At 54.6% G+C, this 24963-nt stretch overlaps 13 protein-coding genes across 13 annotated transcripts; 3 read left to right on the top strand and 10 right to left on the bottom strand.

Moving 5' to 3' along the window:
- Nucleotides 1-396: 396 nt before the first annotated feature.
- Nucleotides 397-1146, top strand: BAUCODRAFT_60051 (uncharacterized protein; the record flags this gene model as incomplete). Its single annotated transcript, XM_007679964.2, has 1 exon — nucleotides 397-1146. A coding segment is annotated over one exon (750 nt), but the record flags the coding sequence as incomplete, so codon positions are not given.
- Nucleotides 1147-1410, bottom strand: BAUCODRAFT_555968 (uncharacterized protein). The gene has a single exon (XM_007680245.1). It carries the CDS (start codon nucleotides 1326-1328, stop codon nucleotides 1161-1163), a length of 168 nt encoding a protein of 55 aa, XP_007678435.1. The 5' UTR covers nucleotides 1329-1410; the 3' UTR covers nucleotides 1147-1160.
- Nucleotides 1411-2285: 875 nt separating this feature from the next.
- On the bottom strand, nucleotides 2286-3286 carry BAUCODRAFT_48014 (uncharacterized protein; the record flags this gene model as incomplete). The annotated part of the gene is made up of 2 exons (XM_007679935.1): nucleotides 2286-3118; nucleotides 3181-3286. Coding segments are annotated over 2 exons (939 nt in total), but the record flags the coding sequence as incomplete, so codon positions are not given.
- A 2474-nt stretch (nucleotides 3287-5760) lies between these two features.
- On the bottom strand, nucleotides 5761-7961 carry BAUCODRAFT_555502 (uncharacterized protein). Its single transcript, XM_007680244.1, has 3 exons — nucleotides 7608-7961; nucleotides 6951-7332; nucleotides 5761-6894 (listed from the first exon to the last, which is right to left on the bottom strand). The coding sequence occupies exons 1-3, from the start codon at nucleotides 7762-7764 to the stop codon at nucleotides 6015-6017; spliced, it is 1419 nt and encodes a 472-aa protein (XP_007678434.1). The 5' UTR covers nucleotides 7765-7961; the 3' UTR covers nucleotides 5761-6014.
- A 941-nt stretch (nucleotides 7962-8902) lies between these two features.
- Nucleotides 8903-9333, bottom strand: BAUCODRAFT_555474 (uncharacterized protein). Its single transcript, XM_007680243.1, has one exon. It carries the CDS (start codon nucleotides 9238-9240, stop codon nucleotides 9001-9003), a length of 240 nt encoding a protein of 79 aa, XP_007678433.1. The 5' UTR covers nucleotides 9241-9333; the 3' UTR covers nucleotides 8903-9000.
- Nucleotides 9334-9830: 497 nt separating this feature from the next.
- Nucleotides 9831-11295, bottom strand: BAUCODRAFT_555446 (uncharacterized protein). The gene has a single exon (XM_007680242.1). The coding sequence runs from the start codon at nucleotides 11054-11056 to the stop codon at nucleotides 10055-10057; it is 1002 nt and encodes a 333-aa protein (XP_007678432.1). The 5' UTR covers nucleotides 11057-11295; the 3' UTR covers nucleotides 9831-10054.
- Nucleotides 11296-11859: 564 nt separating this feature from the next.
- On the bottom strand, nucleotides 11860-14311 carry BAUCODRAFT_132516 (uncharacterized protein). The gene is made up of 4 exons (XM_007680241.1): nucleotides 13993-14311; nucleotides 13129-13940; nucleotides 12822-13056; nucleotides 11860-12763 (listed from the first exon to the last, which is right to left on the bottom strand). Exons 1-4 carry the CDS (start codon nucleotides 13997-13999, stop codon nucleotides 11892-11894), a joined length of 1926 nt encoding a protein of 641 aa, XP_007678431.1. The 5' UTR covers nucleotides 14000-14311; the 3' UTR covers nucleotides 11860-11891.
- Nucleotides 14312-14549: 238 nt separating this feature from the next.
- Nucleotides 14550-15271, bottom strand: BAUCODRAFT_35899 (uncharacterized protein). The gene has a single exon (XM_007679879.1). The coding sequence runs from the start codon at nucleotides 14965-14967 to the stop codon at nucleotides 14578-14580; it is 390 nt and encodes a 129-aa protein (XP_007678069.1). The 5' UTR covers nucleotides 14968-15271; the 3' UTR covers nucleotides 14550-14577.
- Nucleotides 15272-15798: 527 nt separating this feature from the next.
- BAUCODRAFT_35898 (uncharacterized protein) lies at nucleotides 15799-17058 on the bottom strand. The gene has a single exon (XM_007679878.1). The coding sequence runs from the start codon at nucleotides 16848-16850 to the stop codon at nucleotides 16125-16127; it is 726 nt and encodes a 241-aa protein (XP_007678068.1). The 5' UTR covers nucleotides 16851-17058; the 3' UTR covers nucleotides 15799-16124.
- On the top strand, nucleotides 17013-18902 carry BAUCODRAFT_132513 (uncharacterized protein). Its single transcript, XM_007680240.1, has 4 exons — nucleotides 17013-17223; nucleotides 17340-17577; nucleotides 17634-18762; nucleotides 18787-18902. Exons 1-4 carry the CDS (start codon nucleotides 17161-17163, stop codon nucleotides 18800-18802), a joined length of 1446 nt encoding a protein of 481 aa, XP_007678430.1. The 5' UTR covers nucleotides 17013-17160; the 3' UTR covers nucleotides 18803-18902.
- Nucleotides 18903-19309: 407 nt separating this feature from the next.
- On the bottom strand, nucleotides 19310-21262 carry BAUCODRAFT_124271 (uncharacterized protein; the record flags this gene model as incomplete). Its single annotated transcript, XM_007680239.1, has 2 exons — nucleotides 19310-19347; nucleotides 19519-21262. 2 exons carry the CDS (start codon nucleotides 21260-21262, stop codon nucleotides 19310-19312), a joined length of 1782 nt encoding a protein of 593 aa, XP_007678429.1.
- Nucleotides 21263-21526: 264 nt separating this feature from the next.
- On the bottom strand, nucleotides 21527-23429 carry BAUCODRAFT_556100 (uncharacterized protein). Its single transcript, XM_007680238.1, has 2 exons — nucleotides 23348-23429; nucleotides 21527-23244 (listed from the first exon to the last, which is right to left on the bottom strand). Exon 2 carries the CDS (start codon nucleotides 23052-23054, stop codon nucleotides 21744-21746), a length of 1311 nt encoding a protein of 436 aa, XP_007678428.1. The 5' UTR covers nucleotides 23055-23244; nucleotides 23348-23429; the 3' UTR covers nucleotides 21527-21743.
- Nucleotides 23430-24233: 804 nt separating this feature from the next.
- On the top strand, nucleotides 24234-24944 carry BAUCODRAFT_42205 (uncharacterized protein; the record flags this gene model as incomplete). Its single annotated transcript, XM_007679924.1, has 1 exon — nucleotides 24234-24944. A coding segment is annotated over one exon (711 nt), but the record flags the coding sequence as incomplete, so codon positions are not given.
- Between the last annotated feature and the right edge of the window lie 19 nt (nucleotides 24945-24963).

The following is a 24963-nucleotide window of genomic DNA, read 5'->3' as shown; positions in this document are numbered from 1 at the left end:
TGGAGGTTGGCTAGATCGCACTGACACAAAATCTTGCCACATAACTACCGAGGAGAAGCATCGTCCAGCTGTACGACGTCCTGTATGCGAAACTCTGACGCTGATGTACCCATGTTAATGGCATTAGCTATTTGGAGAGCATCACCACGAACGCTGACCATAGCTCGACTGCACTCTGGCTCTCATCAGGGAAAGACTGTATCCCGAGCATATCTACCACGCTACAAGCTCTACAGCTGTCTCTGTAACATCCACGTCATGGCCTCGCAGCGGAGATTACAGCAGATTGCCGGCCACGTGCAATCCAAGGATCACCTCCGTCGATCAGCTTCGAGCAGTATCAACGTTGAATCTGGAGTGCGTACGAGCACGGAACGGAGTCCGTCCGGCAACAACATTGCCACCGTCACCGTCTCCAATCCCTCTAAACTCAACATCGTGAACTCGCCGATTCTAGAGCAACTAATTGCATCATGCAACGACCTCGCCCAGGACTCTTCTCTTCGAGCTGTTGTGCTCACAGGCGGCCAGGCACCATCGGGCAAAGTGCCCTCCTTCATCGGCGGCGCAGACATCAAGGAAATGTACCAGCTCCCTTCATCATCCGAAGCCAAAGCTTTCATCACCCGCATACACCAAGCTTGCCAAGCCCTTCGTGACATTCCCGTCCCCGTCATTGCGCGCATCCACGGCCTTTGTCTCGGCGCTGGTCTTGAGATCGCAGCTGCTTGCGATCTGCGAGTGGCGACCAAGGACAGCACCTTCGCAATGCCAGAGGTCAAGGTAGGCATTCCTTCCGTGGTCGAAGCTGCTCTGCTGCCTAGCTTGATTGGGATGGGGAGAACGAGGAGACTGCTGTACCTTGCCGAGACTCTAGATGCCAGGATGGCTGAGCAATGGGGCTTGGTGGAAAAAGTTGTAGACAATGATGTCGAGCTGGACCGAGCGGTCGATGAGTGGACTGGGCAGATTGTGCAAATGGGACCTAAAGCTATCAGAAGTCAGAAGACGTTGATGCAGCGGTGGGAAAACAGTACGATTGACGAAGGTATCGCCGCTGGGGTCGAAGCCTTCGGTGAAGCTTATGAGGCTGGTGGCAAGGAGCCTAGGGAGCACATGGGTAGATTCATAAATCGCAAGAAGTGAGAAACCCGTCCACGTTACCCGTGACCGTCCTTCTCAAAGTCAGACCAGCGTCGAGTGACATATTTTAGCGACGACACCACGTAGGAGAGAAAAAAATGTGGGGAGAGCATGCGCGTGTGAAACGATGGGTGACATGCATTATTGGAAATCGTCACTTGCAATACCAAGGGTACTACAAACATGATACTGCCAGTAACACCTCGAACGCCACCCGTATGTGCAGATGCAAAAGCAAAGCCCGCACCCCGCAAGTGCAGGCAAAGAATAGCGCTATATGAACATCTCACCTCGTAGTCTTCGTCTCAGCATCCGGCCTGGCGCAGTCCTAGCGTTCCGCCGGCAGTTATCTAAGCAAACGAAGGCCGCGGCGACACCGATCCGCAAGTACGCTTCTTGCCACCGTATTTCTCGATGGGTACGCGGTACTTGTCGCGCCCAAGCATCTCTACCGGAGACTGCAGCTCCTTGGTATAGACGCCTGAGTGCGGTGCGGAGAGCATCCGGCCAACGTGAATGGCTGCCGGTGACTCTGACACAATGTAGTCGTCTTCGTCAACTTCCATCGTATCGTCGCAGTCCTCAGCAAGCTGAGCACGAATCTCCTCCTGCAAGTCTGACCGTCGTCCACCGCGTGGACGAGCGCGCTTGCGGCTAATGTCTGTGGACGTAGTAGTCGGAGCCGCAGCGTGATGTGGAGCGTGCTTGCTATGCCTGTGCGGGGCATGCATGGCCTTCTCGCTGATCGTGAAGTCGATGACCTCCGGGCTCGATGCCATGTCCGCATCATCAGCGATGATGATGGGCTTGGTTGGCGTCGAGCCTTCCTTCTCCTCTCTGACCGAGAAAGGTAGCGTTGAAACCCTCGCCAGGTTTCGGCACGTCGCCTGCCGAGCCAAGCAGGCTCTGAACGGCGCCGGTACCGAGTTCGTGGTCGAGACGGTCGTGACCGAAGAGATGGAAGAGGCGCGAGACGAGCGCGTCCGGTCGGACATCATAGACTCCGGGCTTGAGCCGGTGGATGTGGTGCTTACTGAAGGTCGTCGAGAGAGAGGGTACTTGTCGATTGCGCACCGGTTGATAGCGTTCCTGTCAACGATTGCCATCGCCGAGGCAATGGACGGGCGGCGCGAGCCACGGACACTGGCCGTAGGAGTGTTTACGCCCACAGTAGAAGGTGTCATGGAGGGCGTGTCCAATGGACCTTGCCGCAACAGATTTGGCGTCGGCGGTGCAATATTCGCCGACGGCTCCATAAAGGGAGGCGGTGCTGACATTGGCGTTGGCTTGCTCTCCTGCAGAGTAAGATCCAGCTGCAAGGCGTTCATGGCACTCGTGGTTTCTGTCGGGGTTACAGGTGGGGTCAAACTGAAGCCTGCCGGACACTCCGGAACAGAGACGGCTTGCTCGATAGGCAGCGGGACCTTGTCAAGCTCTGGGGTAAGGAGCGGTATGATTCTTCGCCATGCAACCGTACAATTACCAGATCCGGGCGAGGGCGGTTGCGTATGGAGCGTATACTCGACAACAATCTTGGCCCAGCGCGTGTAAGTCGGCTGGGGTACGTGCAGCTTCCACTGAATCTTGCTCAGGAAGGTACGCTCATTAATGTTGATCTCTGGTACCGGCAACCCCGACATCTTGCTCCACGCTTTGGCAGAATAGTTGCGATCCTGTAGATATTTCGACGCAAGGATAAGCGCAGCGAGGAACATTCGCCGACCGCACATGAGCGCTCGCTCGGCCGGGCAGTCAAACTCTTGCTCCATCGTAAAGTCTGTGCGTGGTACGAACGGCTTGATGAGCACCAAATAATAAAGGGCGACTTGTAATGTGGAATAACTTGTGCGCGAGCGTCGAAGGGTCTCTTCCACATATCTTCGCAACGGGAGAACCCCTCTGCCGGTGGCGCTGTCATTTCTGCACGGAACGATGGAAAGTGGCCAGATGACCTCAACCATCTGCGTTACCGTGTCTTCATTGAACATCTTAGCTGACGACTCGTAGGAGGAACGAACAAAACAGTGGAAGGCTTACCGACAAGATGATCCACGAAGAACGACTTGCGCTCGCATTGTCGAGGTAGTGCTGGAGGCTTCTGATTGCGAGGCAAGGACGTTCTCCGTGGGTGCTGTTGCTGCTGATACGTATCGGGTGCACCCGAAGTAACATGTGCGTAAGATTGCGGTTGAGATGATAGGGTTCCGATCTCACTGCTGCCAAAGAGATCGGTTGCGAGCAAGTGTTTCTCCAACGGAGCGTCGCCTCGTTGTGGACCAGTGGCTGAGAAGCGTTGGTACTGTTCAGTTCTGGTCTGACTAGATGGGCAGCTGCCGGACATGGAGCTTGCCGAGCTCTGGGTGCAGCTGTCTAAGGAGAAGACAGAGCTTTGCGACGACGCTGCGGATGCATTGGACGACGCTCCATACGTATCGTACGGTCGTGACAGGTGCGCAATAAACACATCCCAATTAATGCTCGGTATTACTCCAGCCGAGCTCATTATGCGTCGTCAATAGAAGTTCGTGAGCGTAAGTGGTAAGAGTAACTGGTCCAATATGAATGAATGCCGTGGATCCTTTCGCACCGTTGCAGGCGTGCCGTCTGTATGCCTCGTTCACGAGCGTACGTGCAGTGTCGGACGTGGTCGAGGATAGTAGATAGCGAACGACGCTTTGATCGATGTCCCCGTTCCTTGTGTCCTATCGTCTGAGCACGCGCAGTATGGCTAAGCGTTTCTTGTCTCTTTCTCCGTTTGCGATAGTACACAACTTCTTGATCAGGCCTAAGGCCAACTTGACAAGCTGATGGTGGTAGTAGTGGCTGCTGGCGGATCTAGCAGCAACTAGTCCCAGTAACGGATTCGATGGACTTGGACGGTACTTTGCAGCTGACTTCGGGCTTGGTGATCTCCAGGGCTGGGGAGGACATTGCGTCTCCCGATAGTATATGACTCTTGGTAGGCTGGGCTAGTAAAAGCTGCTACTCAAAGTCGTTGTCACAGCTGTGACTGAGTGGAGAGTCCAGGGTCAGAATGAGTATGAGTGGATCTGTGGTATCAAGCAAGGCAGACTCGGGATGTTTCGCAGTGGTTGTGTTGCGGAGCCGGTAGTGGTGGTGCGGCGGGCGCAAAGCGGCGAAGCAGTCCGTCCTTGCAGCCGGGTCTGATAGTGAACGGCGGTGGTGGTATTATACGAAACTAGTCGTTGAAGGCGGAAGAGGGAGGTGGTGTTATTGTTGGGGTGAGTGAGAATGAGTCGCCACAATATGAATCAGAGGTCAGATTGGTGGTGTGGCCAACACAGGCAGCAGAGCGCAAACTGGTAGAGCGTGCTTAGGCGACCGAGTGCCTTTCGCGTCTTCCACCCTCACGTTCTCTGCACTGCGCCGGTCCATACTGACGGGAGTGGGTAGTGTCGGCTGGCCATCGTTGCTGTTGTTGCATCAGTTTCCGCTTGACGCTGGAAATGTGTCGCAACGTCAAGGCTGGCTGCTTTGGCTTCCTCCTTGGCCTTTGACTCACAATCCCGCCGCCGCCACCTTCGTGGTCCGTGCGACTCGCCCGATGATCGCTGCGGCGACGACGCACATTTCCGGCGGCAACACTTTGGCGATCAAGGACACCATGCTATAGTCAGGCCGAATCATTTAAGTGCAATAACACTCAAACACGGAATCTTCACGGTTGGGTCGCATATTCTTATGTATTCTCGATCTACGAATAGTCGCCTATGGGGATGAAACCCTACTGCTACTCTCTTACGGGTTTGGGATAATCAAACGACCTCTAAACGCTCTTAATCTTCGCTCACGATCTGATAGACTGTGACAGGCGAGAGCCTATGCTTCCATGCAAAGGTCACACATCCTTTTGGTACTTTGCGTAGGAAAGAAATACTGCATGTTGCGTGACCGCAAAGCGTTCCAGAGCAGCTATGAGTGCCAAGGTTTGCTGACATACAGCCAGTGAGTTTCACCTTTACGATGATTGGCTAGCTCCAGCCACCAACTCTTGCACTCGTTCCCGTCTCAGCTGCGCAACGTCACCTCCGCCACCACGCCTTGCAAGCAAACACGTGAGATAAAGCTCGTCGCAGCAGCTAGCCTTCCTCGCGCAACACATGTTGCACTTGCCGGCCAAGAGCCTCAGCAACGGCGTAGGCTTCCGAAACGGCACGCCTCATGTCGGAGCGCGCCGTTCGTGAAGGACCGTGTGACCGCTGGCGCTCGGCTGTACTTTCGGCATAGCAGACCCGTCCAACAGCGCGATGGCGACTGCGCCGAGATACTGCCCTATGGCCGTCCATCACGGTGGGCTCCGTGAAGGCTCCATTGCGGATCATGTCGTATGCCACGCGCCTCATGCCGGCTTGAATCAATCACAAGTCACATTCCTCGCAGTAAAGCGGTACGATGGCATGCTTACCTCGCTCGCAAGCGCGTGTTGTGGCTCTCATGATGCGCCGCTGATATACCGTAACCCGTGAGTAGCGCAAGCTGTCACGGCGCTGGATGAAGCACCAATAGCAGATCTTGCTGGGCGATTGCAGGAACGGCGACAAGGCTTGTACCGCGCTGGTGTCATCCAACAGCAAGGCGCACCGATACGATGACTCATTTGGGTCGCTCGTATCGAACTTTGCAAAGTGGCGAGTTGAGGAATAGTCATAACGATGGCCGATACGGTCACAAACCAGTACTGAGCAGATGCAAGAGAGCGTTCGGGATGGATGGTTATAGGTACAGAACCAGTTCACCTAGACTAACCAGAGTATCGCAATGTGTCGTGCGCCTTCCCATCGCCAAGCACTCCCATCGCCTGTCACAAGATCGCGCTCAGCCGTGGACGGTGACCTTGCGCGTCCACCCGCTTACTCTCGGTTCATCAAGAACGGGCACTCGGCAGCCGTAATGTTACTCATCTCCTCATGCGTTACTCGTGTCTCCTCTGACTGCGCCGGAACAGCAACAGCCTCACCAGGCTGTGGCTGCACAGCCTGCTCAGTGTCGTGTGGGTGAGGGTGGACCTTGTCCGAGGGACCCTCTAAATGCTCATCTACCGCGTCGCGGATGTGGCGCGACTCGTCCTGAAAGTCGCCGGTTCGGCCCATTCGGACTCTATCCTCGAGGTTACCAGTAACGGATGAGGAGTACATGGAGCGAGGAACGTCGGTGCTGATGCCCTGCGGTGCAGTATCTTTCTTGGCTTCGTGGTAGTTCGACGCTGGCTTCTCAATCTCAGCGTTAGCACCATGGGTTGCGGCAGCTTCGACGGCTTGCTGAGCCGCAGAAAGCTCCGTTGGGGCAGACGCAGCGGCTGACTTTTCAGTGTCAGCTCCTTGATGCGGCACAAACTCATCTGCCGGCTTGCCAGTGCTCTCCGAGATGTGCTTCTGTATTACGGCCTCGGGCGCTTGCACATCCTTTTCGTTGTCTTGTTGCGGCTTGCCGAAGTGCTCTGCAATCTTCACACCGTCATTGGAAAAGTCAGCGGGCTTCTTCGCGCCGTCAGTGGCTTGTTGCTCAGGCGTGTGATTAGCGCCAACGTCCATGGCCGCAGAGAAGTCGACGTTGCGATTCATCTTCTCCTTAGTGACAACTCCATACGGTGCAATCTGCCGGAACATGTCGAGCGGGTCGAAGTAGGTGTCCAGCGCTTGAAGACGTAGCTTGTCATCAACCGTAGCTGTGGTGATGCCAAAGATCTCAATAGGACCGCCGTGTGCTTTTGCTACGACTTTCTCGCCCTTGCTATGTAAGATCAGCATGCTGATGCGAACAGTGTCGGATAGGATGAGAGGACATACTCATTGAAACCCACATAGTCATTCTTCATTACACCCCAGTGACGCCACTTCAAGGCAACCTTAGGTGGACCACTGTAGACCTCAATGACCTCCCAAGCGAACGTCGGCATCATCCGCTTGAACGTCTTGTGACTCGATGCGAAGTCCGAGTTCTCCGGACTGTAGTACTCGTTGGGTGCCACGATGGCATTGTACGTCCCGACTTTCAGCATGTGCTCGGCACCCTGGCCGGGCCCACCGTTCATGGCAAAGCTGTAATTAGCGTGGTCGATTGTACGCCAGTCCTGTAACCGCGGCTTGAAGGAAGCTTCGACTTCCCAGTTCTTGACGAGGTTTTCTACCAGCTGAGGAAGACTTCCAGCTGCGTGGTTCATCTTCTTGCCTGGGATATCGTCAGCTACAGAATCTCACGGCACCGCTTCCTCAGGCTCTGAGGCTGGGTTGAGGTGCAATTAGACGTCTTCATGCAAGTGGATACGGGCAAGCCGCGGTTTCATCGAGCTCCTATACGTTTAGACGACGCCTCGTTGTGGCTAGAACACTAGGTCTTCGCTTGGGAACGGTCAATATGGTGCGAATGCCTCATTCGGTCGTGAATTCGTAGCCGCCGGAGAGAGCGTTCCTGGTTGCGACAGAAGGAGGCAAAAAGACTCGTACCTTCTTCCCATACTTTGCGCGTCTTACTGTAGTCAGGCGCTTTCCCATAGCGCCATTCCACTCCCTCGTCAGCGAAGACAGCGTTGGGCGAGGTGACATAGTCGGGTAAGGCAGGCGCAGGCTCAGCTGGCGGAGCCTGTACGTCAGCTGCAGCCATATGATTGAAACGATTGATGCGGTATAGAACAATGTAGGAGCGATGCTCGTCAGATGTTCCAAGCTGGATTCGTGGTTTCAGCAGCGGAAAGACGCCTCGGGCCTGGTTTATGCGACTTCGAGGAAGGAACGTAGGCGCAGAGCAGACAGCTCTGGAAGGAAGGAGACCGGATACTTTATGAAGCCGAACTTACTGATACCTGAGCGTCTTACCCATGACGGCTGATCCACGGACACGGGCGACTGCACGGCACGACGCTCTGACAGGGAGCATTATCGTTAATGGAATGCTTGCTGGATAGCTGCATGGCCACATGGGTGTACCCTTGTCAACCGCTTTAGAGGTGGAGCAGACACGCTATCAAGGCGACGGTCCAGATCGTGTGTAGCTATGCTTATGCAGCGGTGCATCTTATGAGTGCCCAGCAGTTCCCAGGATCGTGTCCGAGCCTAGATTGGGTAAATACGCGTCAGCAGGAGCCAGAGGAAGCGTAAACATCCTGGGACTTGGCGCCGTGCGGATTAGATCCACTAAGCGATACGTCTTGTTGCGTCCGACCTTCGGTGCCGTGATGGTGCCGTGGCTCCTGAGATGGCGGGATCCGCGACTCCAGAACGAAGGATGATTTACCTAACGCCTAGAGGCCACGCTATAAGCAAACGCTTTATCCTGGGGATCCATTCGCCTGCAGACGGAAGCAAGGGAGTTTACGCCAGCGCGCGGCAGGTTTACTAGCGGGTTATTACTGTGCCTCATCCAACAACATGTCAGTGTCACTGCATTCATGAGCTAAGATATTGGGACCTCGGTCGGCAAATGCCCCGCTTGATCTCACGAACACAATCCCAGATCTTCCTCACGCGCGTTTGGCGCATTCTGTGCATGCAGAGACGGAGAATATGTTGAGCATGACATTGATGCACCGCCGACTGATACCTTCGGGCCCACTCTGGTTGGAAGCGAGACACGCCGTCACTGTAATCTGCCCCTCCCTGCATACATAGATTGCTTAAGCCTCGCGAGCCGCAGGGTATCGCCATTTCCGAGGCTCGTCCCGAGCATGGGGCGAGGCTCTAGATTCCCTCCAACCGGTGCTCGAGAATGGGGCAGAGCTGTAAGGTGTTGAGTTCTCCAGAACTATCTGAGATAGGCAATGGACTAAGCAGAGCATACGCTCCCCAACACTGTACCGTTGCATACACATAGTCAGCACATCCCATTTGCAAGAATTGAAGCTCAAGGTCCCAGATGCATGCTTCCGTGGGCTAATATCAGAAGCGAAGCCCACGTGCGTTCGATGGTTGTCAAGACTGCATACGCCGTTGCACAGCAGCTTGGCAGGTTGACGGAAGTAAGTACACCGTTCTCGTACGACCAAGAAAGCTTCAGCGGATGTCCGCTTGCATCCGCGCTTGCTTGATCATTGACCGATGGCCAGTGAATGTGCACCAAATTGCCCTTCTCGCAGTCTCGCATCGGTTGAACCGCGTCAATCCGTGGTATGATGATCGCAGCAGTTTATGGACCATGCCGTTCTTATCCGTTGCCTTGGTAGTGTACAGTGTTCCCAATACATCTCTCAAAACGTAGTCCCGTCCTTACTTGTCTCTTCCACTTACTAAGCCTCCGCTTCCTGCACTAGTTCGATTGTAAGAATAATGGGTTATATCGACACCTTCGCGGCAGAGGCTGCACGAAATGCAATTTGATACGTGCTCGACGTTAACGGCAGTCTGCTATCTGCACGGTTCAGCGGACTGCAGCCTTCGAGCGTCACTAGATTCCAACACAAAAGTCTGACTGAGGTCATCGTACGCTTGGTAGCCCTCCTGTTGTGGACCATGGACTTGGGAGGAGGCTTCCGCCGTTGAGACCTGAAGTGAGTCGAACAGCCATCCAGTTAAGGAGCGCTGTGTCTGACAGAGAGCCGAAGTGCCTGCGATTCATGTTCATACTCGCTCCACAATAGGTTGACTACGTGAGTGTTGGCCTTTCTCATAAGCGTCTCGTGCGAAGACGCTCTACGCCGCAGCTCCACCGCTTGCTGTTGGTTCTTTCGCGGCTTGTGGAGAGCGGCCAGACACCCGCTACAGAGTTCAATGCCGGACTTGCCGTCTTCCCCCCCACTAGCCCGGCTGATACAGTCATCCCATGGTACTTTGACTGCTGAATGGGGTCCATGCTGCCTTGCGAGGCTGCTTTATTGGCTTTCATTTACTTTAGTTGTCTTGTTCTCCCACGTGTTTGGTCGTACTTGGTGATCTGAGAATGCGGTTGCCTTGGTCGGATGTCAGGTGATGCCCAAAACAGCACACCACTCGCCTGCACGGTTCCGCGTGGCCTGGACGCATCGGAGTAGTGCGACATTGTCGACTATACCTCCACCATGTTTTTCAACCCGAAGGATGCCGCTTTTCTTTCCATCCATGTGATGAGATAGCACCACGGTAACGCTTTCGTGACACACATCCTCCTCGAAGCCATCGGGGTCCGCCAACACCCAACTCTCAGCATGGGCCCGTTGCTTCAGCGGTGATGATGTCGAATAAACCGCGAACGTTGAAGCCATCGGCAAATTTCGTAGTCGGAGTCTGCTCGCCTCAGCTTCAAGAGGTGAGCATAGTATTATCTCCCGGTCTGGGTCCCACCATGCTCTCGGTAGAGACGTATCTCGCAAAGCTGCAATGACTGCTGTCCATGCAGCATCGAAGGGGTTGCCGTCCATAGCTATGCATAAGATGTCAATGTACAGCGTCCAGTACGCTTTGACGACTGTCTTTGGACCTGCATCCGGAAGATCGTCGTCCGTCTGCGGTACAGTATATTCAATTTGAAGATCTTGTAAATTTACCAAGTCAGATACGTGCAGGAGCGAGAGTATACGGTAGCTCAGTGCCTGAGCCAAAATGCCAGGTGGGTTTCCAGGTAGATGCGTCGGTGAGCATCCGGTGCTGAGCTCTACATTAGGCACAAGCAACCCGAGGTCTTCTAGTAGATGCTCAGCATCGGCATCTCCGTTCGGCGGGTGCGGAATGTCAGAGGCAAGCAAAATCTCGGCACGGACTCCGCACACCACAGCGGTGTCTCCCACCCTAACGACTGCGCTGCCGTTGCTATAGCTGAGTGAGCCGGTGTTGACGGTTGGCTTTCTGACTTCTTCGGGCCTACGTCCGTTTGGCCGAATGGAGTCTTTGTGTTGGAGGTGGGCTTGTAGAAATGGACGTGGAGTGAGCTTAGCGAATGTCTCCGGCGGGAATGTCAAACCTGGAGCCGGTGGTGTGCCGTTCGCCATATCAGATCGAGCGTCCGTAGTGAGCCTTCTACCGCACCTATGCCATGATGCGTGGTAGTTGTTGGATTCAGGTAGTGAGACCAATTCAGTAAGGCTGTCAACCCCCGAAACGCTAGAGGCTTGGCATCCGTAGGGTACGCCCTTGGAAGCAAGTGCTCCCTTTCAACTTCATCCCTAAATCAAAGACATGGATATCGACTTCGACAAGACAAGCTGAGCAGCTTGTGGAGTGGGTAAGAGCACTTGATGGGATATCTTGTTATGAGCTGACGTGCGCTAGCCTACCGGGTGGGTTCTCGTAACCCAATGGCAAAAGCTCGGCTGCATCATCTGCTTATATGAGTCCCGTGACGCAAAATTCTCGTCGAATCAACTCCATCCCACGGTACGAAACTTGGAGTTCAAGGATATTGGTCAATTCTAACTGGAAATTAGTGGCACAATTGGCTAGCGCGTGAGACTTTTAAATGGAGGTCCATGAATGAGATCTCAAGGTTGAGAGTTCGAGTAAGACCTACCGCATACAAACTGGTAACTCACTCGAGACTGACCCAACTTAGGCCTCTCCGTGGGAGAAATAAGATCATGCCACGCACGTTCAAACCGTGCTCCAGGAGTTTCTTTTTGCCTCTTGATCCAGAAAGCGCTCTGGATCTGAGAAGCTGCCTTAATTTGTTACCCGGAAACGTTTTCATGGGGTAGAACACCACCAGGCAGCAATGACCACTATAGTCGTGATGAGTAGGGAGAAAGATCCGACTGAAGTTATCTATTGTGAGCAACCACAAAGGTGAAGCGGAACAACATCGAGAAAATGATATTGATTACATTACGGTTACAGCTTGGCACTACCAGTCACTATTCTGTCCCACTCTTGTTTTCCAAAAGGCTCGTAGCTCTCAGCACCTGGTGGCAGCCAGAACAGCTCATCACCTTCCACCTTGCTGGGATCCACACCCTGATTCCTTAGCGCCACTTTCTGATGCTTCAGCGTGCCTGTCACTTCCAGCTCGTCGCCCATTACCCGCAAAAAGATCGGTACAGCGTACCGGGGCAATCGGTTTCTCACATGGCTTGCCAGCTCCCTTCTCAGCCCAGCATCGAGCGCCTTCCCACTCGCGAACCCAACGGCCGCACAACCTGCTCTTCCGTCATGGTTCGGTAGTTGTACTCCATACACATTTGCTTCTCGTATCGCAGGGTGCGACCCAAGTGCTTCTGAGACTTCCGCCGTACTCACATTCTCCGACTTCCATCTAAACGTATCTCCCACACGATCGACGAACCACCAACGCCCATCCTTGTCGTGCCTTTGCAGATCGCCAGCACGGTAATAAGCATCTCCCTTCTTGAACACATTCCGTAATACTTTCGATTCCGTCGCCTTCTCGTTGCCCAGGTACCCTTGGTACTTCTCCTCGACAGCTGCTGCATCCAGAAGGTTGAGGAGCTCGCCGACTTCGTCCCGTTTGCACTTGACGCAAAAGCCGGTCTTAGGGTCTCGATACGGCATGTCGGTGTTGTGGTCGTGCTTGACCAGTACAGCGTTGCTGCCGAACAGCGCTTCGAACAAAGCACCGGTTCGCCCTATGCTGCCCCGTAGGAAGCCATTCCGCTCGTAGACAATGGAGGATCCGGGGGCTTCGGTTGCACCGTAAAACTCGCAGACATCTGGGATATTGAAGCGATCTTTGAACTTTTGCCATACTTGAAAGGAGTGTCAGTACTACTCTTTACCCAACAATATCAAGTTCAACAAACTTACCATCTGGTCTCATGCCGTTGCCAAACGCCAATCGGACTGTGTGTGCTTTATCATACGGTGTAGGCGGACTTGACACCAGATAACGGCATGCTTCCCCGATATACTGGATGATTGTCGCCTTCGTCTCAACAACCATCTTCATGTACGTGCGGGGGGAGAACTTCGGCGCTACGATGAGAGTACAGCCGGCTCCTAGAACCTGACATACACCAAGCAATGCTGCAGAAGAGTGGTACTAACGCCAATAAAGTGTAACGGTCAGTAAAGTCTCCGGCTGGCTGGCCTTTCCAAAGGTTGTTCTGCTTACCAGTGGCATAGCGGTAAAGTAACGATCGTCGGCAGTGAGTCTCAGTAGCTTTGGGAAGACATACATGCCCCCCAAAGCCCTTGCCCAGCCGACATTGGCGGCCTTGGGTAGCCCGGTGGTTCCGGACGTATAGATCAAGAGGCCGCCATGCTTGGGGAGTTCACCAGAACGCGCTTCATCTGGTGCACGGTAAATCGGACCAGCTAGAATGCGCTCTTCTTCGGTGTCGTCAAGAATGTGCGCCTGTACGCCCCTACCTCTGCCGTCTGGACTCAGCTCAGCGTGAGTATCGTCGTTCATCACTTCGCGTATTGAAGCATCCACAACAAGCAGCCGGGCTGTTGAGATGCGCACGCAATGCACGAAAGCGTTACCGCGCAGATTGCTATTGATGAACGCCGGCTTTGCGCCCAAGGACCACAGAGCAAACCATACCCAGATGAACTGCGGCTGGTTTGTGAAGTCGATCGCCACTATCTCGTTCTTCTGAATGCCATGCTCATCCTTCAGCCATCGTGCATATTTCAGTACAGTTTCGTACGCTTCCGCATAGGTCCACTGCGTCCGTTGCCTTGAGTTGGCCTCTTCTTTGGGAACAACCAGGAACACCTTCGCCGCAGTCTTTGGGTCTTTAGCGAGTTCCTCGAACCTGTAGAAGATGTTGACGCGATCTTGCTTCGCTAGCCTTTCCAGCAGTCTTCTGTAGCTAAGCAGGAGAGGGACAGTGGAGAGGTCACTGGCGACTCCAAATCGTGCATTGAGGTAAGCCAAGCCTGCTGCGGCGGCAGGAACAGCGATTGACACAGGTATGCCTACTGCGGGATCAGTCCACCACCTCCTTCTACGTCTTCCAGTAATACGTACTGGCCATGGCAACGTCTTGAACTTTTGCCTTGTCTCAAGAGACTCAACGGGCTTCTAGCCTGGCACTTGGGGCTGAACGCAATCCGCCAGCGAAAGGGTCGGACGCAGAAGGTGTCATGTTGCGTTCAAGTCTAGTCTTGCGCCCGAAATGGAATGCTATGCGCATGAACAGACTCGCCTTTGGCCGCGGCAGCTAGCGTTATCGAGTATGCGAGTAGCAGCGCCTCCGCCTTCGATTGAGCCGAGGCACCGCGGCAGCCATTGTGTGTTTGAAGACGCCAACCATGCAAGCGCGGCTCGTATTCCCTTGCGGCTGAGAGCAAACATCGCCGGGTCTTGGGCGCTGAGAAATGGTCGCTTCGCAGGGTTATATCTAAGCCGTGCACATACAGTTGCTTCAAAGGCAGCCTGATCCTCTAGGGAGCTAAGCTCCTGAATTGGCAAGAGTGACCCACCGCGGTGGCTGCTTACGTATACATACAATTCGCTACAACATCAATGCTTCGATTGTTGTTGAGCGTTATGGAATTACTGATATCGCCGACAAGCGCAATCTTGTCCACCACATACCTGTTCTCAGACACTTCAGCTTTTGCCCCAATCTTCGACGTTGCACACCTTCGGCTCTCTGCCGGAGCGGACAATGCACCACACCACCTCCTCATCGCCGTCATTCACCTCCTGATGTTCTGCGTATGCGGGAATGAGAGCATAGTCGCCAGGTGCTAACTCTTGCCTCTTCTTTCCGCCGTCGCTCACCACAGCCCCATGTCCAGAGAAGGCGAAAACAATCGTATCCTGATCTTCGTGATGATGGATTGCTGAAGAAGAATGCGGCTTCGCAATCATACGGGACGCGCAGATGTTGTCTGTGAGATCTACAAGTGCGTTCTGACGGATCATGCCTTCAGTCTGGCCGCCTGATGTCTGAAGATCGGAAGACCGGGTGACGACCACTGCTTTCTGCTCGGGCATTGTTGATATGTCGGCGTCTAGTGCGTTCTTGTGTTGATGGTATATGTGCACCGTTCCCGCTTGTGCACACCACTTTCCGCTTCCGCTTACGCTTCTACTGTAGCAATTATGAAAATCAATACTACAGCTTCTGCAGATGTGCAGAGTACGTGTTAGCAAACATCACTGACGTAGCAGAGCGGGGCAGTCTTCCATCCTGACGACCGCCGTACGGGTCAGCCAGGGATGGCTTAGCCGTGGAGACCTCGATTCGACGTCGATGTTGTGGGTTGATAACGCGGCTGAGGAGTGCGTGTAGTCAGCGGTCCCAAGACTGGCAACAAAACACCTGCCATCGTTGGTTCCCCAGATGCTCTCCATCCGTCCACCGTTGTGAAAGCGGGGAACCTCGATTCGAAGTTGATGCTGAGGGTTGATAACGCGACTGAGGAGTGCGTCTAGTCAGCGGTCCCAAGACTGGCAACAAAACACCTGCTGCCATCATTGGTTCCCAAGATGCTCTCCCATCCGTCCACCGTTGTGAAAGCGGGGAAAGTAGTGGTTCCTCAACTCATTTCAGGGCTGGCTCAGACTTCCACGCCGAATACCGTATTGCTAGTGGAGCCGTTCGACAATTGCACTCTCATGACCGCTACGTCCGTGATGGAGGAGTTGAAGAACAGGAACGCTTATTTGAAAGCGACTAATGCTGACGGGATATGCGTGCTCGAGGCTACTGTAGGTCACCCCAGCAGTCTTCAAGCAGCTCCAGTCAGTCTCGCTTGGAAGGCATGCGCCCCATGTAGTATGCTTCTCACCCCATGCAGGCACCCTGGTGCACGCAGTGCAAGGCTATTCAGCCTTTCGTCGAGAAGATGATCAAGAAGTACCCTGATGTCCGGTTCTATAACTACAATACCGACACTGCGGAGGATATCAGTCAAGAACTGGGAGCCAGGCAGATGCCGACATTCAACCTCTTCAAGGATGGCGAGATCATGGGCGGTGTTACCGGCGCGAAGGCGGCCCAGCTAGAGAAGTTGATTCAGGACAGTTACGATGGGAAGGTGGTAGATGTTAACGAGTAGATTTACGCCGGGGCAACTGGTTGCGGCCTTTTACCATACCCCAAGAATATATCTTTCTCTTCTAGTGCCTCGGCGGCTTTTCGAGTCGCGCTACCACTGGATCGTCTCACCAAACCTGTCATAAAACGACCCGCTGTCCTGCGCACCCCACCGCTCAATGAGTGGCAGCAAGCCTGCAACGCTCTCCCCAGGCGAGATAGCGCCCTCCTCTTTCCACTTCACCAGCTTCGTCTCGACTCGACCAGGATGGCAGAGTACAAACGCAACTTCCGGTACATCCACCACGAACGACCGGACAATGGCATTGAGAGCGGCCTTGGATGCACGATATGCGTACGCCGATCCCGCAGCACGGTTACCGGTGAAGTTGTTGCCGAGGCTCCCCATCCTCGAAGACATGATGATGACTTTGGCATGTTCGACGGCCCGTAAGTTTGGCAGTATCGCTCGCAGTAGGAGAAACGTGCCTGCGGTGTTGATCTGGAAAGTTTTCATCATAGTGGCAAGGTCCATGACCTCAAGCGTCTCACAGGCATTGACATCGCCTCGCTTTTCGGCTTCAAGATGTGGTACCAGTCCACGAATGCCTGCGGAGTGTATTACCACATCGATAGGCTTGGCCCCAAGCTGCTTCGCGAAAGCATCAATCGACTTCTCATCGGTAACGTCGACGGTGAATGGTTGTACATTATCGCGCTGCACGTCAATCGCGTCCTTGTCAATAGCAACCACTTGCGTGTCAGTCTGAGTCCTGTAGGCTTCCACGAAAGCTTCGCCAAGACCATTCGCTGCACCCGACACGAGAACAGTCTTCATATTAGAAGCAATCGTATCTGCAGAAGCAAAATCCCCCAATCAACCCTGCAGCGGCAGCAGCGGTTCATGGGGTGTCCGATGATGTTGGCCTTGGCGATGCGCGCACAGACTGGCTCACCTCCGTCACAGCGCCTACTCCCCTCCAACTGCACTGTGCTTTGACGCTCTCACTTCATCGGCGCTTTCTTCACCAGAGCGCAGGCTGACATACGATGCTTCCTGACTCCGATGAGTCACGCCTGAAACTCAGCAGTATGCGCCAATCGCCAGCAAGCGCATGCGCCGCGCCGACAGCTAAAGCCGAGATGCCATGAGAGGCAGCTCTTATTGTGCTGCACCCACGACCACAAACTTCGGTCCAATGAATGAACAGGTAGGCGTCAGTGCTCGTTCTGCATAGCTTCCTATTGTTACTTCACGCGTACTACGTCGCGTGCATACATCACTCGCTCGCACCGTGCCCACATCTCACACAATAACCTATCGCAGACATCACCCGCCCCACGCCCGCTCGCTACTAAGATGCGCGGCACTACTCGTTCGCGGCCTGTCTCGCAGCATGGCACGCCGCCAGTCTATGCGCAACCCATGACTCAGGCGCCAAGGAAGATCTTCAACTGCATTGTCGACGACACTGCGCTGGTGGCGGGCGTTAAGCGGAGCACGAGGAACGGTATCCGCCAGTGGGTGAAGAACGGACAGATACGCCTCTTCGTGCCGCTGCATGGTATGCACCCAGTCTCGCACCCGGGACGTGACTTGCAAGCACGCTGACTTCTTCAGCACTCGAGCAGCTCAGTCAGCAGAAAAGCGCCGTCAGCCGGCACGGGGAAGATGTGCGTGAGACGCTACAGTGGCTGGATGACGCAACTAGCAAGTTTCCGAATTTCGTCACGCTCCAAGGCGGTGACCAGTATTACGAAAGGTGGGTGGAAGTAGAGCGCTTCACTGTACCGCGCACTCTTTTCTCCGAAAACGATCACTATGCCGCACTCGAGGACGATGCCGCTACTGAGAGTCTTCCGCAACGGACTGCCAAGGTCACTATCTCACATGAGCCACCACGCTCACCGGCCAGCTCCGCAGCTTCTGTCGGCTCAGGCGCTGCGTCACCCTCGTCGCTGCAGAGTGTGCGCTCGAGCATCAGCCAGGTTTCGCCTCCCACGAGTCCAGCTAAGGCTCTATCCTCGCCCAGTCAGCCGCCGCACATCGACTATGCCACGGCGAGCGGGTCCGCGAGTACCAGCGTGCCGATGAAGCTACAACCACTGTTCAACTATATCCTGTGGCGCATTCACCAGGAACTGGATCCAATTGCTGCTTTAGAATCCTTCATCTTCCTCTGCAACGATGCCGACAAAGTGCATTACGCGAAAGGATTCGATATCAAGTGCAAGCGGCTTGAGCAGCTGCGCGAAGCTATAGGCCGCGAAGAGCGTGACTTCCGTAACCGAATAAGCATGCAGAACCGCGAGAACCAGCAAGCTTTGACTGCCCCGTCCAGCGGCACCCTCAATGAGAAGTCGGTTGACGACGAAGAAGTGACGTACGAGCCACCGCCGCGTGCACCAGCAGCCATGCTGCCAAAGCCGGTCACGACTGTCATTGACCCAAACGCCTTCAGTCGTGCGTCGCACCCTGAGCAAGGAGTTGTCCAGTCAGCACCGCCGCGTTTCGATAGCGACGTTCCACTCGCGCAGCAAAGCCGTGGCGGAGCCAATCTACCGTTCAACAACCGCGGTGCAATGCGTGGTAACTACCGGGGAAGCCGGGGCCGCGCGAACTTCGTGCCTGGGCGTGGCGGTTTGATCGCTAACGCGCCTCGCACACCGAACGGGCAGATTGACCCGGATAGCTTCACACGGCCGCGTGGTGGTTATTCTACTCAGGGCAGGAAGCTGTGGGTTCCAACGTAAGTCACTCACTCCTTTCGTAGACAATCGAGGCCGTAACATGAACGATTACGGGCATCGTGCGCTAGCCTTGTCGCTGACCAGCACGGTGATCCTAGGTAACGAAATAAGCTCATCCGTTGCATAACCTGCAGGCGGAAGAGATCAGCAAAATCCAATGCACACTGTGCGTACACACCTAGGCAAGTGCCCGAGAGCAAGCAGGCACTATTGCCTAAGCACACACGGCCCGAGATAGCCCAAACAAGTGGCCTACAATTTCCAGGTGGCGAGTCGGTTTCGATTCTTGGCGCGACGGAGGGGAGTCTCAAAGACGGCGGTGAACAGAAGAGGATGTGAAAGATGGGGGGGTTACTCGGACCAGATTGCCAGATTCTTTACCTGCGTTCGTTACCAGATTGCTGCGTTGAGTTACCATTTCAGGATCCTATATTGAAATGACAGACTGCATGGCTGCGAATGTTCCTTTGTTACAACACACAGCAGCGATGTCTTTCCAACTTCCATCCCAGGTGCGTTGCCACTACGGCAGACTGTTGTGAGGCGTCAGGGCACAGGCTTAACGCCTTCTCCATTAAAATGAGCTAAACGCATGGAATTACTTGGATACACGAAGCCGAACCGCTAATGACTTGCTGTGCGTGCTACCTACTGCGCCGACTTAGCTGTGCCGCTCTGCACCTCCGCTCCTCGCGCCTCCCCTCGTGGGCCTTCCTCCATAAACACTCCGCCGCCTCTCTGCCCCTCCTTCTCACCTTCACGATCCAGCACAAGCTTTTCCATCCGGTCGAAACCCTTGACAGCTTCACCATACGTCTCAAACACGCCCTCCTTGTACCCATTCGCGACCTTCTTGACAAATTTCTCCTCATCCCACCGCGAGCCAATGAGATCCTCGAAAGTCTGCCCGGGTTTCCGCTCACAGGCCCAAACGGCCTTGTACGCAGAGCCAAGCGCGCAAGCGTTGCCGCCAATGTCGAGCTTGAAGACACCCTCGACACTACCGAGCACCTCGCCACAGATCTTGGCGATGGCTGGGTTGGCGGAGCCGCCGCCCACGAGGTAGACCCGACGCGGTTGCGCTGGGAGCAATCGGCCAGTCTGAGGGTCCTTCTCTGGCTTCACCAGGCTGCCGGAGCGGAGTCGCAAGGAAAGCATCTGACTCTCAACAATGTTACGGCAGTCGTCGGGGGTGAACTCGGAAGGTTGCTCCATCAGGTTGCCCGACGTTGGGCGGTACTGAAAGCGCCATTGGCCAGAGCGGAGATTGGGAACGATCTCTGGGCGCGGGAAGTAAAGGCCAAGCCGCATGGGATCACTAGGTGTTCGTTGAGAGACTGGAGGTGTGGATAGGGCGGTGTGGTTGAACTTGGACCAATCATTGCTTTTGTCGTTGTTGACCTGGTCGCGTATCTGCTCGCGGGCTAGACCGCCGTTCTTGTAGCACAGCATAAACATGTAGAGGCCAGCGGTGGTTGGGTGATTCATAAAGTGGTATGCCGGGTCCGGACGCCAGGTTGATGTGCTCATCAAGAATGTTGTGCTCGTGCCCAGCGACACCATGGCATCTGATGGTCGTAGGGGCAGTGCTAAGATGGTTGAGGGATTGTCGCCGGTGAATGGGATAATCATGCAGTCTGCCGGAAAGCCATAGCGTTGGACGAAGTACTTGCTGATAGAGCCGAACGAGTCGCCGCCAGACTCAGGCACATGACCAAGCTTCTTGCGAAGTTCTGCGACGCCTTCCTTGCCACCGGCGGCGAGCTCGAGCAGATCATCGTTGAACTTGCCCTTGCCGACGTCCCAAAGATTCATGCCCGTGACGTCGCTAATGTCCATCGGTGCAATCTTGCCAAGGAAGACGGAAGCTAGGAATGCCGATACGAGAGAGATGCGTGCTGTCTGTTCGTAATGTGAAGGATACTTTGTCCGATACCTTAGGATCTGTGGACCGCTGAAACGATGATGCGCTTTGCTGCCCGTGGCTTCCGCGAGCTTCATAGGGTCGCCAAGACGGTCATCGAATAGGTCGCACTGCCGTTGGGTGCTCGCATCCTGCCAGTTCGGGCTCATTGGGTGGGCGAAGGCACCTCTCCGCTCGCCTTTACCGCCAGCTTCTAGCTGTTCGACCAAAGATTTGCTCGGATCAAGATTTGCCAATAGATTCTCTGCGTCCGGAGACCAGAAGACGGTGCCGTGCTGCATGCCGGCTCCAGAGAGACCCTTGACTTTGCTGAAGTCCAGCCCGTCGGCTTGCAACCGATCAAGCACAAGGTTGACGGCTTCGAGCCACATAGCTGGCGGAGCGAAGACCTCGCCTTCTGCTGGGTTGGTCAAGACGCCTTTCTCGATGCCATACTTCTTGAGGTCTGCATCGAAGTCCACCTTCGCCTCGTAGACTAGTTTGAGGTTAGAGTCAACACAGATCCCTTTCAGTTGCTGCGTTGACAGATCAAACCCCATGTAGAGAGCATCTTTGGTGCTTGAAGTATCACTCATCACAAGACGCTTCAGACTCTCCCATGGTGCTGCTGGTAAAGAGTCCATTCTGCTCACGCAGCCGGAAGCTCTCTGGTGCTGTTCTGAGTGATATGGTCCGTCTGATGGTGCTCAAATATCAGAGGGGCCGCGCTTCAATCAAGCGTATCGGTGTGCCACAGAGATTGAGGTATGGCAAGCGGATGCTGCATATAGCTGTCCGACCGTTGGCTCTGCAAACATGCTAGTGAAATAGAGCCTTTTTCATTGATAGCTCAACCATATCCGTTGAACAACAGACAGAGCTGCGTGGGTCTGATGCCACAGTTGACGCCGGCTAAACCGGCTAATTAGGCTTACAACATGGGGCACTGCGAATCGAGCATAGAGCTCTACGCTGCTTGCAGTCTGCTTGGTGCTTTGGCTACTAATATGGTACAATGATTCGTAAACTTTGTGCCTTCTATGAAGCAGGTTTGCAATGTGAGGTTTACGTAGATTCCTATGCTACTAGGTGCCAAGCGGGCAACCACTTCAAATCTGCGCTGCTCGTTGGGATGTCTTCTTGCATCAGGGATTTTACCTCCTCATCTATCCTTGTTCTATTCCCAAGCAAGATTTCACGTTCAAGCTTTCTCATCATTTCCAGCTCCTTGAGGCTCCCATCAAGAAGCGTGCTGCAAACCCCCAAGACTGTGCGCAGGCTCGAACTGGCATCCTCGGTGTCGCCGGAGTTGGTAGGCACGGGTGGCAACACAGCGGAATCCCTTTGCAGGGAGCGCAGACGAAGAGTGAGGGAGCTATGGGCGTTGTGCCACTCCGGCGGTAGAGGCTCGATGGCATTTGGCTGTGCATCACTGCGGGCAATCCACCCCTCGAAACCTTGCAGCAATTGCATGAATTTGCTGTTAGCATTATGCAAGAGGTCTGATAGCTCCGAATGTACTCTAGTCAAGACAGAGAGTTGCTCAGACAACAGATCGAAGTCAGGACACCAAGCGTTCAGCGTCGAGAGGTCCGCGATACGCTGCTGTTCGTATGTGAGGGAGGCGATATCGCCGTAGCCTTTCCGTAACTTTGCTTGCTTCCTGGTTAGCTTGCGGTTCGCACTTGCGGCGTACTCCCGTGATACTGCAATGGAAGCCTGATGCAGTAGTGACAATTGCAGCAGTTCAACTTGCTGTACGGTCGTTACAAAATCGGATGGCTCGACGTCACACACACTCACGTCCTTCCTGCTACGTCCTGTCGGTACCGGCGGCTTTGGCAGCGATGACTTTGCGGGACTGTAATGCTGCTGAAACGTTGTGAATGCTGCGCGCGAAGGCTGCAAAACTTGCGACTGGGATATTGTGCTTTGCCGAGACGAGGCAGATCGGGCAGGCGAGGTAGGGGAGCACACACCCGGTGGGAGTGCCGTTGCTGCCCCATCGATCGACGGTGGGCGAGCTTTGAATGCTAGGGAGCGGTGCTCGGGCACTCTTGTATTGACGCTGTTCATAGGGGCTGCTGGCTCCTTGGTACGAACGTTCGCCCCGCGTGTCGAGCCATTTGCTGCCGGTGACTGTGGGGCTCTAGTTGAGTGCGTTCGTTTGACGTACGCTTCTTTCAATGGGGGATTCGCTTCCGCCACGGCTCGTGCTCCAGTCAAAACCGCCAGTGCTTCAGCGCGAGCATCTTGGGATTTAGGCCTACGTTCTTTATCTGATCGCACAGACGGCGTGCGTCCTGGTCCATTCGGCCCATAGATGGATGCTGGCCTGCTTAGCTTAGACGGAGGAGGTGGCATGGCTCGTCTATCAGCGGAGTCCATAGCTTGGCGTGGCTCGTCTGACACAGCACTCGTCACACTGACAGAGTCTGCTGTACTGTCTGCAAGGCTGACTGGCCGGCTGCCGGCCTCTTCTGTCACATCATTCTCCCGAATTGTCCCTTCTCCCCCGGAAGTCTTTCGAGCGAAGGTCGGCAGCAGGCTTCTCCTTTTCGCCTGCCGAGTAGAGGTGCTACGTTCCGTCAGGGAGTCAGGGAGCATGTTCAGCGCTGGGCCCTGGCTGCTATCAGCAATCAGCGATGCGAGCAATGCAGGCGTTGGGGCTATAAACATACTTCGATCATTGTTACGGGTCGGCTACGCCGCGAAGGCAGCCGAGTCGGGCTTGCCATGCCAATAGGGCGTTCGGAGAACCCTTAGAATTAGTTGCAAGGTGAAAATCTGGAGTCTGAAGTGACAAAGCAGAGGTGGCAGACGACGAGGAACTCTGGAGACCCTGATCGTTCGGTGGCTGTTTTGCTACTGCCCCATTCGGAAGTAGTGGCACGCGCTCTAGTGTCACGAGGGACACCTTGCACTCTCAACCACCTCGACTGTCTATATCCAAACGGAGAAGACGAACATGTCACTGTCCACCTCAACAGAGGAGTCGGCGAGCGCTGTAGTGTGGTGATCAGTAGGTCACCTCTTCCCAACCTAGGTTTACCCGACGCAAAAACCTGTAGACCTACTCTCCCTGAACCGTACGACACCCTCCCCTGAATGCTGATCACGGCTCGCAACGGGCTGTCCTCTTCTCTTCTCGCAGCTGAAGGTTGTGTTGAACCTGTTCTGTCACGCGGAACACTTATCGCAGATCATGTCATTTTGCCCAATTACAGTAACTGCAGACGAGCGAGCTGCAAGGTACAAACGGCTTTTGGCCGCTCGTCTATACCCTCTGTAAAGGCGGACCGAATCGCACCGCTATCCCAGCAGTACACGGGACCATACGTATACGCAGTTCGCTACCCAACGACTGGCCCTGTGTCTGTCTTCATTGAGATGCCAACGCTATCAGGCGCGACGAGCCCATCGGTGCTACCGCAAGACATTAAGGTCCACTTGATGTACCTGAGAGACGATCCACTGTACAAAACGGTCAAACCACTGCAGATTACTCCTAACTTCGCCGATCGAGACGGCCGGACCAACGTGCGGCTTGCGCCTGGTAAGAAGGAGACCATTAGAGACGTTCGCGGAGTCAGTGACGCGCCACTAGGCAACTTCTCGCTGGACGATAACGGATTTAGATATGTCAAGGCGCCGACTACGTTCAAAGCGTGGAGTTCACAGCCAAGAATTGCGCAAGAGTATCTCCCGGAGCTGGAGGCGCTACTCAAACGTGAAGTCGATGGATGCGACGAGATCTTGTTCTACGATGCACGGATCCGACAGGAAGCTGACGAAGGTCTGCGAGTCAAAGGTCTTTCCTACAACCCGTTCGCACGTCAAGTGCATACCGACAATACTGAGCGGAGCGTGCTCGACAAGATCCGCAACATGACTGATATGAAGGCGGACTATCTTCTTTCCGGTCGAGCTCGCATTATCAACATCTGGCGGCCTATCAAGCATCCAGTATACGACTGTGGGCTCGCGATAGCTGACGGCGGCAAGCTGCGCGATGATGACGTGCTGGAATGTGATCGCCATCGAGCTGATACCGGCCAGTATTGGGACACGATGGGTGTGATCAAGTACCGTGACGGCTACGATTGGTACTACTGCAGCGAACAAGCAGAAGAAGATGTGCTACTCTTCAAGAACTACGACAGCGACACATCCGTTAAGGCACGAATATGCCTGCACACAGCCTTCGACCTGCCACCAGAAACGGTCCCACCTGATGCACCCACGCGAGAGAGCATCGAGGTCCGAGCACTCATCTTTACGTACCCAGAGGCTGGCC

This window comes from Baudoinia panamericana, assembly GCF_000338955.1.
Source record: "Baudoinia panamericana UAMH 10762 unplaced genomic scaffold BAUCOscaffold_9, whole genome shotgun sequence".
Classification (NCBI taxonomy): Eukaryota; Fungi; Ascomycota; class Dothideomycetes; order Mycosphaerellales; family Teratosphaeriaceae; genus Baudoinia; species Baudoinia panamericana.
The sequence above is the reverse complement of the archived record's forward strand: the minus strand, read 5'-3'. Positions and strand labels throughout refer to the sequence as shown.